General features: G+C 40.7%; 1 protein-coding gene across 1 annotated transcript in view; it reads left to right on the plus strand.

Annotated features, from left to right (window-relative positions):
- AOC3 (amine oxidase copper containing 3) overlaps positions 1 to 15542 on the plus strand; it is an 89035-nt gene that overhangs the window by 30429 nt on the left and 43064 nt on the right. Inside the window, exon 2 of the mRNA XM_063458918.1 lies at positions 13354 to 13639. Within this exon, the coding sequence (XP_063314988.1) occupies positions 13354 to 13639 (286 nt within the window). The remainder of the gene's footprint in view (positions 1 to 13353; positions 13640 to 15542) is intronic.

Raw genomic sequence — 15542 nt, forward strand, 5'->3', positions numbered from 1 at the left:
ATCCTCTTCGGCCCCCCGCCTCTATCCTCTTTGGCCATAAGTATATACGTATATATCACTATATACAAATATTTTTTTTTTTTTTAAATTATATACATATATATATACACACATATATATATATAATAATTCTACGTATATATTTATGTAATAATTTTACATTATTAGGTCATTTTATTAATTACAATTTGCAGGACCTGCCTCACAACCCAGGCCGAAAGTTCAGAGAATTTAATTTTCTAGCACTATATTTAACCCTGTAACTTTCCAAGACACCATAAAACCTGTACTGTTTTACTCGGAAGACTTCGCCGAACACAAATATTAGTGTTTCAAAACAGTAAAATGTATTACAACGATATCGTCAGTGACAGTGACATTTTTTGCATTTTTCACACACAAATGGCACTTACACTGACGATATAATTGTTGTGATAAGTTTTACTGTTTTGAAACACTAATATTTGTGTTCAGCGAAGTCTTCCAAGTATAACAGTACCCCTCATGTACAGGTTTTATGGTGTTTTCAAAAGTTACAGAGTCAAATATAAGGCTTGCGTTTCAGTTTTTTCACATTAAAATTCGCCAGGTTGCCTTTGAGACCGTACGGTAGCCCAGGAATGAAAATGACCTCCTTGATGGCATACCATTTGCAATAGTAGACAACCCAGGGTGTTGCAAATAGGGTATGTTCAGCTTTTTTTAGTAGCCACTTAGTCACAAACACTGCCCAAAATTTGCGTTCAAATTAGTTTTTTGCATTTTCAAATATTAACACTAACTATGGCCAGTGTTTGTGTCCAAGTGGCTACTAAAAAAGACTGGTCATACTCCATTTGCAATACCTTGGGTTGTCTACTTTTGCAAATGGTATGCCATCATCGGGGTAATTCTTATTCCTGGGCTACCATATGGTCTCAAATGCAACGTAACCAATCTGGCGAATTTCAATGTGAAAAAAATGAAATATGTAACACGCTATATTTGACCCTGTAACTTCCCAAAACACCATAAAACCTGTACATAGGGGGTACTGTATTACACGTGGGACATCGCTGAATACAAATATGTGTTTGTTACTGCAGTAAAAGCAAACAGTATTTTGACATTCACAGTTAAAATGTCACGTAGAACAAAACATGTTTTCACAATTCTTATTTTCTCCCATTTTTTTATAATGTTTTCATATTAAATTATGTTCCATACCTAAATATTTGAGATTAAACTAAAGCCCTGTTTCCCCTAAATAAAATGATATATAATAAGGGGGGTGCATTTAATATGAAAGAGGTGAATTACGGTTGGACAGACATATAGCGCAAATGCCAGGTTTTGTTTACGTTTTGTTTTGATCACAACTTGTACATTTGGCTGCGGTCTTAAGGGATTAATGTTCTTTTTGCTGTACCACTACTTGCTGCAGCAGTATTACTAGTGAGTATGACACTGGTGGTTATGGGATGGCAAGTACTGGAGGGGTTGTAACGGTTGCCTCTGTCCAACTGCTTGCAGTAGCACTACTGCCATCACCCTTCTCTTTTTGTATTACTGGAAAGGTGGTCATTACCATAGCCGCCTGCTGCTCTTCCTCAACCTCTACTTTTTTTTTTTTTCTTGATCACAGTCTAATTCTAATTCCTCATGCCCCATGTCTATTATTTCACCAAATTAATTTTCAGTGTAGGGTTAAAAGGTTACAACTGCAGGTAATAGTGACATTGGTGTTGGTGACCCTCCTCTACATCCCCTACCCACCCCCCCACCCCTTTAGTACGCCACTGCGTATATGACTACATTTTGCACGACCAGACTTCTTCATATTCAAAAGTTTACTGCTAATAGAATGCACTGACACAAGCCCAAGTCCACCAAGAACTGTTAGAGCTCTGCAAGCAGGGCCGGACTGGGAATTAAAAGCAGCCCTGGAAAAAAATTATTTACCAGCCCCATAATGCGTCGCACCAGCATAGTGTGCAGATACAGAGTTAGAAAAGATAACTTAAAATTAAAAATTATTACTCCAACGTGAAAAAAAACACTCATAGGCTTCAAATAAAACAAGAGTGCAGATTTATTTTAAGCAAACGTGCCTTTGCATGTAATCCATGTTTCAGTCCAACTACCTTGACATATTAAGGAAAGCTTGGTAATGGGACTGAAATTGTGAATGTATGGGCACAACTGTAAAAAATGACATTATCTTGTTTATTTGGAAGTCCTGTGGGTGCGCTCTTCACTTTAAATATATTATTGTGCTGGAGTATGCACCTAGCAACAAGACTGGGCCAATATCTACTCATTGCATATGGTACATATTAATGACATTTATCTGTGTATTATGCATATATAAATGTAAATTAATATATGTAATAGGCATAATTTCATATATATATATATATATATATATATATATATATAAATATAGAAAAAGGAAAAATTCTTGCACTCACGCTATAATCTGCCTTGTGTGCCAGGTGCTAAGCCAGGGCTTGGTTATCCAGGTATCCAAAGAGGTAGCAGCACTCACGGAATGTAAAAGTTCTAGTCTTTATTAATTCCTTTAAAAAAACACGATCAACGTTTCAGTCCACTAAATGGGACTTTCAAGGTATTGATCCTGAGGAAAGTCTCGTTTAGTGGACTGAAACGTCGATCGTGTTTTTTTAAATGAATTAATAAGACCAAAACGTTTACATTCCGTGAGTGCTGCTACCTCTTTGGATACCTATATAAGTATATATATATATATATATATATATATATATACATACATTGATATACATATCTATCTATCTATCTATATATATATATATATATATATATATGTATATATATATATATATATATATATATATATATATATATATATAAACAAAGAAGAATCCAGGATGCATCCTGGATTCTTCTTTGTTTATATATTGAACGTATTACCGTTTGCACCCAGGCAGATTTACTGGATCACAAGTAAGGAGAGTGCCAAGCCATCTATCTTTTTTTTATATATATATATATATATATATATATATATATATATCAGTGGCGGATCCAGAGCCTGATCTCGGGAGGGGCACTTATAGATTATTTAAAGAAATAATACATGCACAATAACCACTACTGCTCTGTGTAGTGGTTATGGTGCCAGGAGTGCAGGGTCCCCCTCCCAGAGTAAGTAGTCAAACCGTTTAAGAACAGTTTGACAACTTACCTGGGATCTGCTGGGATATGGGGCTGTAGTAGGGTATAGGAACAATGGTGCAATGTGTGAGGGGTGTTTGTGTGAAAGGTTCAGTGTGTTGGGTGTGTGGGGCAATGTGTGTAAGGGGGGGCTGTGTATGTGTGTGTGTGGCAATGTGTGTATGGGTGGCTGTGTGTGTGTGTGTGTGTGTGGGGCAATGTGTGTATGGGGGGCTGTGTGTGTGTGTATGGGCGGGCAGTGTATGTGGGGCAATGTGTAAATGTGTATGGTGTGTGCGGGGGCAGTGTGTGTATATGTGTGTGTGTGTGTGTGTGTGCGGCAATGTGCATATGGGGGCAGTGTGTGAATGTGTATGGTGTGTGTGGGGGCAGTGTGTGTATGGGGGGGCAGTGTATGTGTGTGGGGGCAGTGTGTGAATGTGTATGGTGTGTGTGTGGGGTAGTGTGTGTATGGGGCTAGAGTTCACTCTCACCACTGCGACCACCAGGAATCCCAGGTGGTCGCAGTGGTGAGAGTGAACTCTAGCCCGTAGCTCCAGGACTAGAGTTCACTCTCGCGAGAGACGGAGCGTTGCAGCGGTAACAGCGGCAATGGTCTGTGCTCGCGCAAGAAGGACCCTCCCTCCCGGTCCTCTCTTCCTCCCTCCCCTGCTGGTTGCCCGCACGGTGCCTGCGGAATGGGGAGGGAGATCTCTGATCTCCCCTCCGGTCCATGAAGGCACATTGCAGGGCTGGCACCCTTGGATGAGAGCATGTTTTGGAGTCTTATCGCCACCTCAGGTACTGGGCTCGACTCTACCGGCAGTCTACCCTCAGGTACCAGAAAATGTCTTTCATTGGCAATGAATATTGCTGTTGGAGGGTCGGGAATGGTTTAATTGTATTTCCCTCGCACACATCACCCACTTTGTATATCCCACTATCAGCCCATGTTTTCACTGATAAGTCGGGGACAGCGTCTCCAACGACTCCACCGGTGCTGATTGTAGCAGATAGTTAGGTTCAATCACCTGCTTTACCCAGGATTTCCATGACTTCACCAAGAATTGAGAGCAGTGCAGCTGGGGGGCTGCCTGTAACCTTGGAGGTAACAGTACAGAGGGAAGAAATCAGATTTTGCGGCCGCAAGACTGCATTCTCCAATGGTAGCCACAGAGGGTGTTGGTGATCACGTGTCAGCCTCAGTAGTCTCACGCCCTGGGTGAGCACAGACGCCCTATAGTAGGCTCTTATGTTTGGTAATCCCAGCCCCTCCCCACCCCCCTTCCCCCCCCCCCCCCCGCTGTGCGGAAGCCCCAGTGCTCGACCCGCAACCCTGGGCGGCTTCCTCTTCCATACATGTGCGTTGATGGTGGATTGAAATTGGGTGATGAGTTTGTTTGTTAGGGCTATCGGTATCAGATAAAGGATCAATGGCAGTACCATCATTTTTATCGTGTTGATACGCCCCAACCAGGACACTTCAAACCCGGCTCACTCTAATGTTGTTTTGATTTTATGTCTCAAGGGATGGTGGTTCTTCGTTGGTATGCCCTGAATAGATTTTGTTAGATGTACCCCTAGATAAGAAAGCGTCTTGGTACGCCAGTCAAAGCTAAAGCACTCTTTCAGCCTGGTTACTGTGTAGGTTTATGGGCATTGCCTGCATCTTGGCCGTGTTGTTTTTATAGTAAGAGATCTGTCCATACCTTCCTAGGAGTTCTAGGAGTCGGGGTATAGAATTATCTGGGTCAGTGACGAAAACTAGAATATCGTCAGCGAAAAGTGCTAACTTTTTGGTACCCCTTGGGGTGTCCAGGCCCTCTATTTGTCTGTTACTATTGATATGACGTATTAGGGGTTCTAGACATAGGATAAAGATAAGCGGGGATAGTGAGCGCGTGCCATTCTGTATATTGAACGGTTGGGATAGGAATCCTGTGCTGAATACCTTGGCAGATGCTTGGCCATAAAGAGCTAAGAGGCTAGTTATAAATTTTGGGGGGAAGTTCATCCTCACCAGCGTTCTCTCCATGTAGCCCCAGTGCAGCCGGTCAAACACTTTTTCAGTGTCTAAAGCGAGGATCACCCCCTCTTGAGAGGAGTGATTGGCCCATTCTATGAGATTCTGGAAGTGTCTGGTATTGTCCCCAACCTGTCTGCCAGGTACAAATACCGCTTGTTCCTTAGATATTAATGTAGCGAGTACGGGCTTAATTCTCATCGCCACAAGTTTGGCATAAAGGTTTATGTCCGCATTTAGCAGGGAGATCAGGCGGAGATTTGCACACACCGTGGGGGATTTTTTTGGTTTGGGCAAGGTGACAATAAATGCTTCCAGAATATCCTTCGGGATTTCTCCCATTTCTTTCATGGTATTGAACAGGGTAGTGAGATGGGGGCTCAGGTGTGAGACTAGCTTAATATAATAATAATTGGATATGCCATCTGGGCCAGGCGCCTTGTGTTTGGGGAGCGATAGTATCGCCACTGTGACTTCCTCCTGCGTGAATGGGGTGGATAGCTTGTCACATTGGCCCTGCATGAGCTGGGGCGGGTGCGCTTGGTCTAAGAAGTGTTCTATGTGATCCTTATCTGGTTGATGAGTCTCTGAGTCTTTATTCAACTGGTATAGGTTTTCGTAGTAGCCCGCCAGTTCATTAACAATTTCTTGGGGGTGGTATAACCTCACCTCGTTTAGAGGTGAGGTATGGTATTTTGGATTGCAGGTATTGCTGTTTTAGTTTGTTGGCCAAGCTTTTGCCTGCTTTGTTCCCTTCTATGTAGTATGTTTGTTTAAGGTGCTGCATGTGTCTTTCAGTCATTTGTAGGTGTAGTGAGGTAAGCCTAGTCTTCAGTTGCATTAATTGACTGTGGGTCTTTTTGGTCGGGTTGGTTTTGTGTTTGGTTTCTAAGTCCGATATCTCCCGTTCAACGTTAGTCTGTTCATTACGATGAGCTTTCTTCGCTAGGGATCCAGTCTGAATAAGGTGTCCTCACATAACCGCCTTGTGTGCTATCCACTGACTAGTCAGTGAAGTTGTGCAGTGTTCATGGTCTGAGAAGTAACTGGTGAGTTGGGTTGTCAGTGTTTTGAGATGTTGAGGGCCGTCTAGTAGCGCCTCATTCAATCACCATGCACCTCTACCTTTGGCTGGGTTGGGCGCTTTCAATGTTATGATCAGGGGTACGTGGTCTGACCAGGTTATGGGGCCAACCTCTACTTTACATGCATGTGGTATGGTGCATTTATCTAAAAGGCACATGTCGATCCTAGAGTATGTCATATGTACTTGTGAATAGTATGTGTAGTCTCTAATGCAAGGATTTAGTGTGCGCCACACATCATAGTAATCATGAGTGTGTGATAGGCTGGATAAATGTTCTCCCAGGGATATGGAGCCACTTTTGGGTGACTTATGTTGGGTCCTGCATTTGTCCATGTGTGGGTCCAACGTGCAATTAAAGTCACCGCAGATCACGGTGTGGCCTATTTTGTACTTGTCTATAATGCGGAGGGCCATAGTGAGAAAGGATTTCTGGGTGTATATTGACGCCACAGTTATCTGTAGGCTGTTTAGTGATCCCAGCAATATCAATAATCGCCCGTCTTTACTTACATTCTGTTTGGTGGGGGTAAACACCCAGTCCCTGTGGAAATAGATTGAAGCCCCTTTGGATTTCATACTGGCCATAGCATGTTAAGCTTGGGGATATTGCTTGATATTAAATTTAGGAGGGTCGCGGAAGCAGAAATGCGTCTCTTGTAGACACGCTATTGCTGCCTTGGAGCGAGATATTTTGCATACAGTCATTCTACGTTTATGAGGGCTATTAAGGCCTTTGACATTCATTGAGAATATTGTGAGGTTGTCAGCCATCTATTCTTATTTGGCATGTACTTAATGAAGTGCCCTTCGAGCTCTGGTTACCGAGATATATGCTGGGACATGTGAACCTTGGGAACAAGGATAATAAACAGAAATAGAACAAGGAAAGAAGGTATTTACAGGATAACAATGCCACTCTAGGTGTACTTCTTGGATGATGCGTGAGTCGGTATATTAGTCCGACTGCCGCCATCAGTCGTGGGGGGGTGGTGTCCGGTTTACGGATCAGACTTAAAGACCCTGTATATGTTGGAACCTGTCATAACATATGTCAAATGATGCCATATTGAGCATTCAAGACATTTGCAATCCATTAACATTTTCATATTGTACATTTACAGCATATCCCCCAGGCAGCATCAATGGCCGTCCGATAGTACCACCCGGTGGCCGCGGCCTTACCCAGGGTCACCCCCTTTACCGGAGACCTGGGAAGTCGTCCCGCAGGCAGACCCATGCACACCAGACAGTCACCCCTGCCCCCTGCAGGATTTTGTCGACTCTGCATCCCAGGGCTGCCATCCCCGCCTGTACATCCCACTCATTCAGCTGAAGAATGGCTGTAATTCTGGCCCTGAGTATTACTGTAGGGGCCCTGTACCATTAAGTAACATTTTGCCGCCACCCCATAGGTTAGGATTACCCTCTCCAGGCCCTACACACCCAATGGCACTATTTGACATCTAACACCTGTGCAGCCCGGCAAGCCACATGTCTGCAGGCCCGTTGGTGTCCAGCTACAGTCTAAATTTAACACATGAAAAAAAGGTCAAAAAGCTCATTATTTTATTTTATTTTAATTTATATTTTTTTTAAAAATGTCGTTTTGTTATTAGTTTTTTTCTTTTTTTAATTTCTTTTTAAATTTTTTTTTTTTTAATAATAACTGGGGTCATGTTTTTTTTTGACTACTCATGCCTGACTTACAACCTTAATGGTCAAGGTACCCATATCATACGTTAGTATTGAGACAATAAAGGATATGGGTGGCTTGCCGCCACAAACCTGCATGCTCTTGTAAGTGTCCTGCTCACTCAGTTCTTCCTTCTTTTTTTTTGGCAATCCTGCCATTTGCCAGTCTTCCTGAAGCCATCGTGACGACGATGCAGCCGGTGCCTCGGGCGGTTGTAGCGGGAACAGGCCCCATTCAGCCAACAGTCGCATGCCAACCTCCGGTTCTTCTGCCGTGTAATTCCGCCCATTCCTCCATATGAGAATCTTTGTGGGATACCCCTACGGTACGTTATGTTATTGTTCCTCAGCGTCTTGGTTACTGTGATGAATTCCCTCCTGCGGTACATTGTGAGAGCAGACAAGTCTGCGTACAGCTGAATGGATCCGTAGGGGTCCGGGAGTGAGGGTAGTTTCCAAGTCGTGGATAGCAGCGCCTCTTTCGTTGGCAGTAATGAAATCTTACTACTGCATCTCTCGGTGTATCCTGGGCAAGCCTCGGAGGTCTCGGTAGCCGGTGGGCCCTCTCCATGAGCCATTTATTTTCAGTCATGTTAGGGAGAAGGGATTTACACATCCCCAGTAGGTAGCCAGGCAGTGCTTCCCTTGACACGGATTCCGGTATCCCCCTGAAGCGGATATTGTTTTTCCGGGATCTATCTTTGATGTCTGCCAGTTTTCCTCAAGTTGGTGGTGCTCTGCCTGTAGCTGGTGCACACTTTCTGCAAGATCATTGTGTTCAGTGCAGACTTCATCCGTGCGAGCCTCAAAGCGGTTCGTTCTTTCACCCAGGTCAGAGATTTCTCTTTTCAGCTCACTGGCCATCCGCTTGAAGTCAGTGTTACACGAAAGTCCTGCAACATTGCATTTAATTTCTTTTCCATCACTGGCGCGTCCGTGTATTGGTTTTCTCCATGGTCTAGCTCGGCTTGTTGGTCTGGGCCTTGCGAGGAAGTCTTTTTTGGCGGTACGGGACAGATCTGTGAGCTTAGCCTGTTTTGCCGGTGCTATCATTTGGTGCTAGGCTAGGGGCTATTCTTGGTGGGTTTGGTGGTGTTTTAGCTGCATTTTCTCAGGCTGTCGGGTCTGTATGGGTAGGAGCTCTCACTCCATGCGACCGCTCATCTCGGTGGGTAGCCATGCCCCCCCTACCTCATGGTCTTAATAGTGATTTCGAACTTTGTCATTTTTTATAATCATTTTGTATAATCATTTCCTATAATCACTTTTTTAATAAATCAATAGCTTATCTTTAGTAATAATTTTTAAGGACTTTTATGTCTACTTTTTATAAAAGACTGCTGTATTTTAGATAGATTTATGGTATCTTATTGTAGTTTCAGAAGTAAATAATTATGGATGTATGTGTAATAATCTTTCCCATTTTTCTGTTTTTATCCTATATCTCTGTGTCTATTTGAAAGTATATTTGTATATGGGACTTATATGGACAATGAAAGTGGACAGATTGGAAGCGGTGGGGGCACGGCACGAGGTCCGTCGTGTCTCCTCCGTTTGACTAACTTTCCTGCAGTTTCCAGAAGCTTTCCCTGTTCCAAGATGGCGGACTGGGAGTCAGAAGTGACGCGACGTGGGTATCGTCGCGTCACTTCCAGGACAGGTGAATCCGGTCGGCAATCACTTCTGGAAGATGATATCATCAACAAGACGGACGATTGGATAGTGATCTCTGGATTCGGCCAGTGAGAACATTGAAGGACATTTAAAGTTAGGACAGGACTTGGTAGTATTATACCGATTGAGAAAGCCGTTATATCGGCGAAAAGCGTCTCAGGAGCTCCATTGTGAAGATTTTATGTTTTATTTATATTTGTTTTTATACAAGTGGTAATACATAGTATTTTTAATTCTTCCTGGGGACTCTATTCTACTACCTTGGATCCTGTTTGAAAGAACGGTTCTGTGTCCCCTTTATAGACACAAGAGTCTACAAACTAAGAGCCAACTATAATAGGCTTTTGAGAAGGTGAGCAGTTCTGCAACCCTATATATATATATGCACTTTTGAATATTGGAATATTGCGGTTTTCTCCCACTTTCTGTATTCCATATATATTAAGATACAGAGAAAGAGGGGAAGTGTCACCATAGTACACATCTGCCCAAGTAATCCGAGCCTATCCTGTGGGACTTAAATGTGAGTGTACCAATATTGAGTAATTGTCAGGATTACAAGTTGATCCAGTACGCAGTAATGTGTCACAACTAGGACTAAGGATAACGTATAACCGGACCTTAGAGTGGCCGGACTTAACGTCTCCAAGAATAGTCAAAATACTTGCCTAGGTCAGGGACACAGAATCAGACACAAAGATGAGGGAAAGTCAGAAGTCAAGGATATCAGATATCAGGGAAGTCAAAACAAAGCCAAACTCAAATACCAGAAAATCAAGATCAGGAACGCACTCTCGGATAACATTAGGCATAAAACTATGACAGAGCAATGAGCAAGAGGAGAATTGGGTTTAAATACCCCTCCTGGCTGTGGATCCAATTGGCTGTAACTGGCCTTTGACCCCAAAGGCAATTACCAGGTTTCCATGTGCATGATTTCTGCTCAGCACAAACCCTCCAGTGGATTTGATTGGCCATGACCGGCCTTTGACCCCAGAAGTAATTATCAGGTTTCCATGTGCATGATTGCTGCTCGGCACAACTTTACCTGTCAGGACAGTAAATGCCATTAACCACATTTTTATGTGCGCATGAATATGTGACAGTAATGCCCTCTGTATAGTATTGGATATACAACACTATATTTGTATTTTTGTCATTATAGGACATTATAGCTTACCTAAACTATAGAGTAAGAACATTATGCTGTCTATATCCCCCACTGATGACTCTACTTGATCCCATGTTTCTCCTGGATCAAGTGGGGAATTCCATAAGTGTGTCTGCTGTCTTCGGTCTCCCAGCCTGTGACCCGCACTGCTGTTTGGGGCCCCATAGTTACTCTATATCTCTCACTTAATATCTCCTCTTAGTGCATATGCTCTGTTTGCCTATTTGTTTCCTGCTTTCAACTCTAGTACTAATTTGATCTTGAATTAAAAAAAAAATGTGCTGTTGTCTCTATTTACCATGTTTGCTGGATAAGAATTTTTAAATTGCCGACTTCACAATGTCTGAAATATTATGCTTGTTTTACTCAGCACATAAAATAAAATCAAAATAAAGAATAAAAAAATAAATAAGACCTGCCAAATTGGGGTACTTTGAAATACAGGTTTATTCAATACGGCCATTTTTCGTAACTAATTCATAATTATTTTAAAGGAACATTATAGTCACCTGAATTACTTTAGCTAAATAAAGCAGTTTTAGTGTATAGATCATTCCCCTGCAATTTCACTGCTCAATTCACTGTCGTTTAGGAGTTAAATCACTTTGTTTCTGTTTATGCAGCCCTAGCCACACCTCCCCTGGATATGATTGACAGAGCCTGCATGAAAAAAAAAACTGGTTTCCCTTTCAAACAGATGTAATTTACCTTAAATAATTGTATCTCAATCTCTAAATTGAACTTTAATCACATACAGGAGGCTCTTGTAGGGTCTAGCAAGCTATTAACATAGCAGGGGATAAGAAAATCTTAATTAAACAAAACTTGCAATAAAGAAAGCATAAATAAGGCTCTCTTTACAGGAAGTGTTTATGGAAGGCTGTGCAAGTCACATGCAGGGAGGTGTGACTAGGGTTCATAAACAAAGGGATTTAACTGCTAAATGGCAGAGGATTGAGCAGTGAGGCTGCAGGGGCATGTTCTATACAACACAACTGCTTCATTAAGTTAAAGTTGTTCAGGTGACTATAGTGTCCCTTTAAAATAATTTTTTTGAGCTAGATTAGTGTGGAGTGTAATGCATGATTTTACCTTGCATACCAAAGCACAGACAAGCACAGAGGAAAAAAGTAAATATGCAAGGTCCTGCAGTCCTATTTGCTCTGTTGTTTGTGTACTGCCATTTTATTGGGTGGTCTCAAGGGGTCCTCTGATAATGTAAGAATGTTATCAACTCCAATAATGACTTTAAATATATATATATATTGTGCATGATTTCTGCTCAGCACAAACCCTCCAGTGGATTTGATTGGCCATGACCGGCCTTTGACCCCAGTCAAAGAAAAGTCTCTTGCACTCACGCTACAGTGGTCCCTTGTTTGCCAGGTGCTAAGCCAGGGCTTAGTTATCCAGAAATCCAAAAAGGTGGCAGCACTCACGGAGTTATATATTTGAAAAAATTAACATCAACGTTTCAGTTCCCTTGTATGGGACTTACTTCAGGATCTTTCTTCAATTGATCCTGAAGAAAGTCCCATACAGAGGACTGAAACGTTGATGTTAATTTTTTTAAATATGAACAAATAAAGATTAGATTTGTTTAACTCCGTGAGTGCTGCCATCTTTTTGGATTTATATATATATATAAATGTATGTATTATTGATTTATTATTTCAGTGGTTCAGTCAATATTAGTGTTCTCCGCCGTAGCACAAAAACAATTAGGGTACAGCTTACAAAATAAGTTTAAAATACAAAAAACTAATCTATTATTTGGACATTTAGCTTCTGCTAAGAAGTTTAGTAGTAGTGAATCAGAGTAGATTTTTGGCCATTATAAATTTGGATTTGAACTAGTAGAAGTGACTGATTTAGAAGCACATTTCTATAGGTGTTTGTTCAGTAATCATCACGTGTTTTATGGAAGATTAGCTTATTTGCATGTAATTTCAGAGGAATTTCAGGGTAACATAAGATTAATATAAATCTGCAATTGCTTGATATTTACAGCACAAATACCAGGATTTTAGTTTAAAAAAGATTCTGACTGATTACATATCCCGTGACAAGGATTGTATTGCTGATACATGAGAGCTAATGTATAGCTCCTTGTTTGTGAGTGCATTTTTAAATACCTCATTCCTCACCTCGATCATATACAATATTACACTATTTTGCTATCCTTGTCATTTCATATTACAGAATCCGCATAAACTATTAAACTTACTACAAAACCTGCTGTACTTCACCTCTCCTATCAAGAATTCTGCTATCAATTAAATTTGCGACTATTTTGTAAATACTATTTTATTACTTTTTATTATAAGTGTTGTTTAACATCTCTACACCAACATTTGGCGCAACCTGTTTTTTATCTCTAACTTTACTATACTCTCTTGGATTGTTGGGGTATCCAAGTTTCAGTGTTTGCTGCCTATTGGAACTAGCTTTGTATCAACATTTATTTTACATTATTATATTAATTATAATAGCAAGCATTTTGACCAGTAACAACATCATTACTTTTTACAGGGATTTCAAATTCCTTTATGACCCAAGACATGAAGTTTAACCCCACAAATATACCCTGGCAACAAGAAAACAAGATACAAAGACCAAAGGTGGTACGAGAAACATTGAAGACTGAAAATCAGGCTGCATATAAACTAAATGAAAATATGCCCCGATTTGTTCATTTCTCCAGCAATACAACGAACAAATGGGGTCACCCTCGCTCCTATAGGATACAGCTGGTTAGCTTTGCTGGCGAGTATTTACCAGAGGATAGTCCTGTTGCAGAAGCAATGGGATGGGCCCGGTGAGTTACTCTAACTTGTGGTAATTACAAAGGCTATTGGCAATGTTTGCTTGAATATCCACAATGCATGTCTAACAATTTAACAAGATCTCTTTCTTATGCTACAAGCTCAAATCACCATGCCCACCTACATTTATTATTCTCCTTTTTCTGTTTCTGTGATCAAGATTATTTCCTTTTTCCATCTAATTTCTTTTTCTACTTATTTGCTAGGTCATCTACAGGCCACCTATATTAACTCCTATCTATGTCCCATAAAAGTATACACTGTTTAAACACTATTTAAAGGACACTATAGTCAACAAAACTTAGCTTAAAAAGACACTCCAGGCACCAAAAAACCTTTTTCTAAATTAAGTTACTATGGTACCAGGAGGCCCTGAAGGCACTCTTTTTTTTAAGGGGGAAAACCCTTCCCAACCATTTAACCAAAAGTTGCCTCCAGCGGCGATGTCCACTCTGTCCGGCGGCATCTGACTTTTTAACTTTCAGATCTAGGAAGTACAGAGTACCATCGGGCAGTGACTCCACATTCACAAAAATGGCTTGGAAAATGTAAGTTCTTTTTTTTTTTTTTTAGACAGCTTTGTGACTGGGAAGTCACTGATTGACTGAGAGTGGCAGCTGAGCACTCTCAACCAATCAACAGTGCCCCTGGCCGGCGGCATTCCGTGTTTCCTGAATCTGAAATTTCAGAACCTGGATGCTGCCTGGGGGGAGCTGAGAATGACGCTGGAGGCAAACTCAGGGTTATACCGTTCAAATATGTTTTAACCCCCTGAAGGTACAAATGCGCTTGTGGGCCTCCTGACACCATAACAACTTAATTTAGAGAAAGTTGTTTTGGTGCCTTATGATACGTAAACTGTCTCTTTAATGTGATATGTTGAATTGCTAAAACCTTGAAACCTTTTATTGTTTTAGTTGAAAACTTTTTGCTAATTTTAGGTCCACAGGATTTGCAGAAAAAGTATAGATTATTTATTATTAATATAATTTGCAGTTAATGTTTGTTTAACACTTGGTGCTCCCCTGAACACAATTTGCAGTTTATTGTATATCACTTCTATTAGTAACTGATCCTGTCTAAGCACATCCCAGTGTTTAATCATAATTTTCATGATAATAGATGGTGGTTTATTCTACTTACGATCAGTTTTTATGTTTACCTTATTTTAATTTTGAGTTAATGTTTCTCCACTAATATTACATGCTACACTTTGAAATTCGCATTGGACTGAACTGTGATCTGGTCAAATTTGGACCGATTGGCTGATCAGTCGAATTCCAAACTCATAGCGGAAATGTAACTGCATCACAGACAACCAGATATGCATAACTCCAAATGTGTTCAGTTTTCTTTAGGATTCTGAATTCCACCCATGGCACCAGAAAAGTGCTAATTGATAAGAAAAAGGTATGATTTATGGCTAGTGAAAGGTATTAAATGAGGATTGTATTCACATATCAAGTGAGGAGTAAGCAACAGAGGGAAAAAGAGAAGCGGTAAAAAAAATTTGATATCTATGTATTTATGTAATATATATTGTATTATATAATTATTAAAAAATATAACATATAAATACATAAATATAGAATTTTGGTATTGCTCCTCCTTTCCCCTTTTTGGTTATTTTTTTCTCTTTGATCTGTGAACTAAATTACGGGAAAACTCTTCTATTAGTGTACTGTAAAATATAAATTTATTTAAATTATCTTCTTCTGATTTGTTTCCTAAATCTGAATCTCAGTTCTGAAATTCTTTCGGTCAAAATTCAGGAGTTTTAAAAAATCTTCTAATTTCCGAAAAAACAGTCCAGCAGAGCTAAATTTTCTTGACATGCACACGTCTATTAGACAGTTTTTTTAGATTAATCATACATTTTCTCTATACATCTTTCCG

This window comes from Pelobates fuscus, chromosome 6, assembly GCF_036172605.1.
Source record: "Pelobates fuscus isolate aPelFus1 chromosome 6, aPelFus1.pri, whole genome shotgun sequence".
In the NCBI taxonomy this organism is placed as follows: domain Eukaryota; kingdom Metazoa; phylum Chordata; class Amphibia; order Anura; family Pelobatidae; genus Pelobates; species Pelobates fuscus.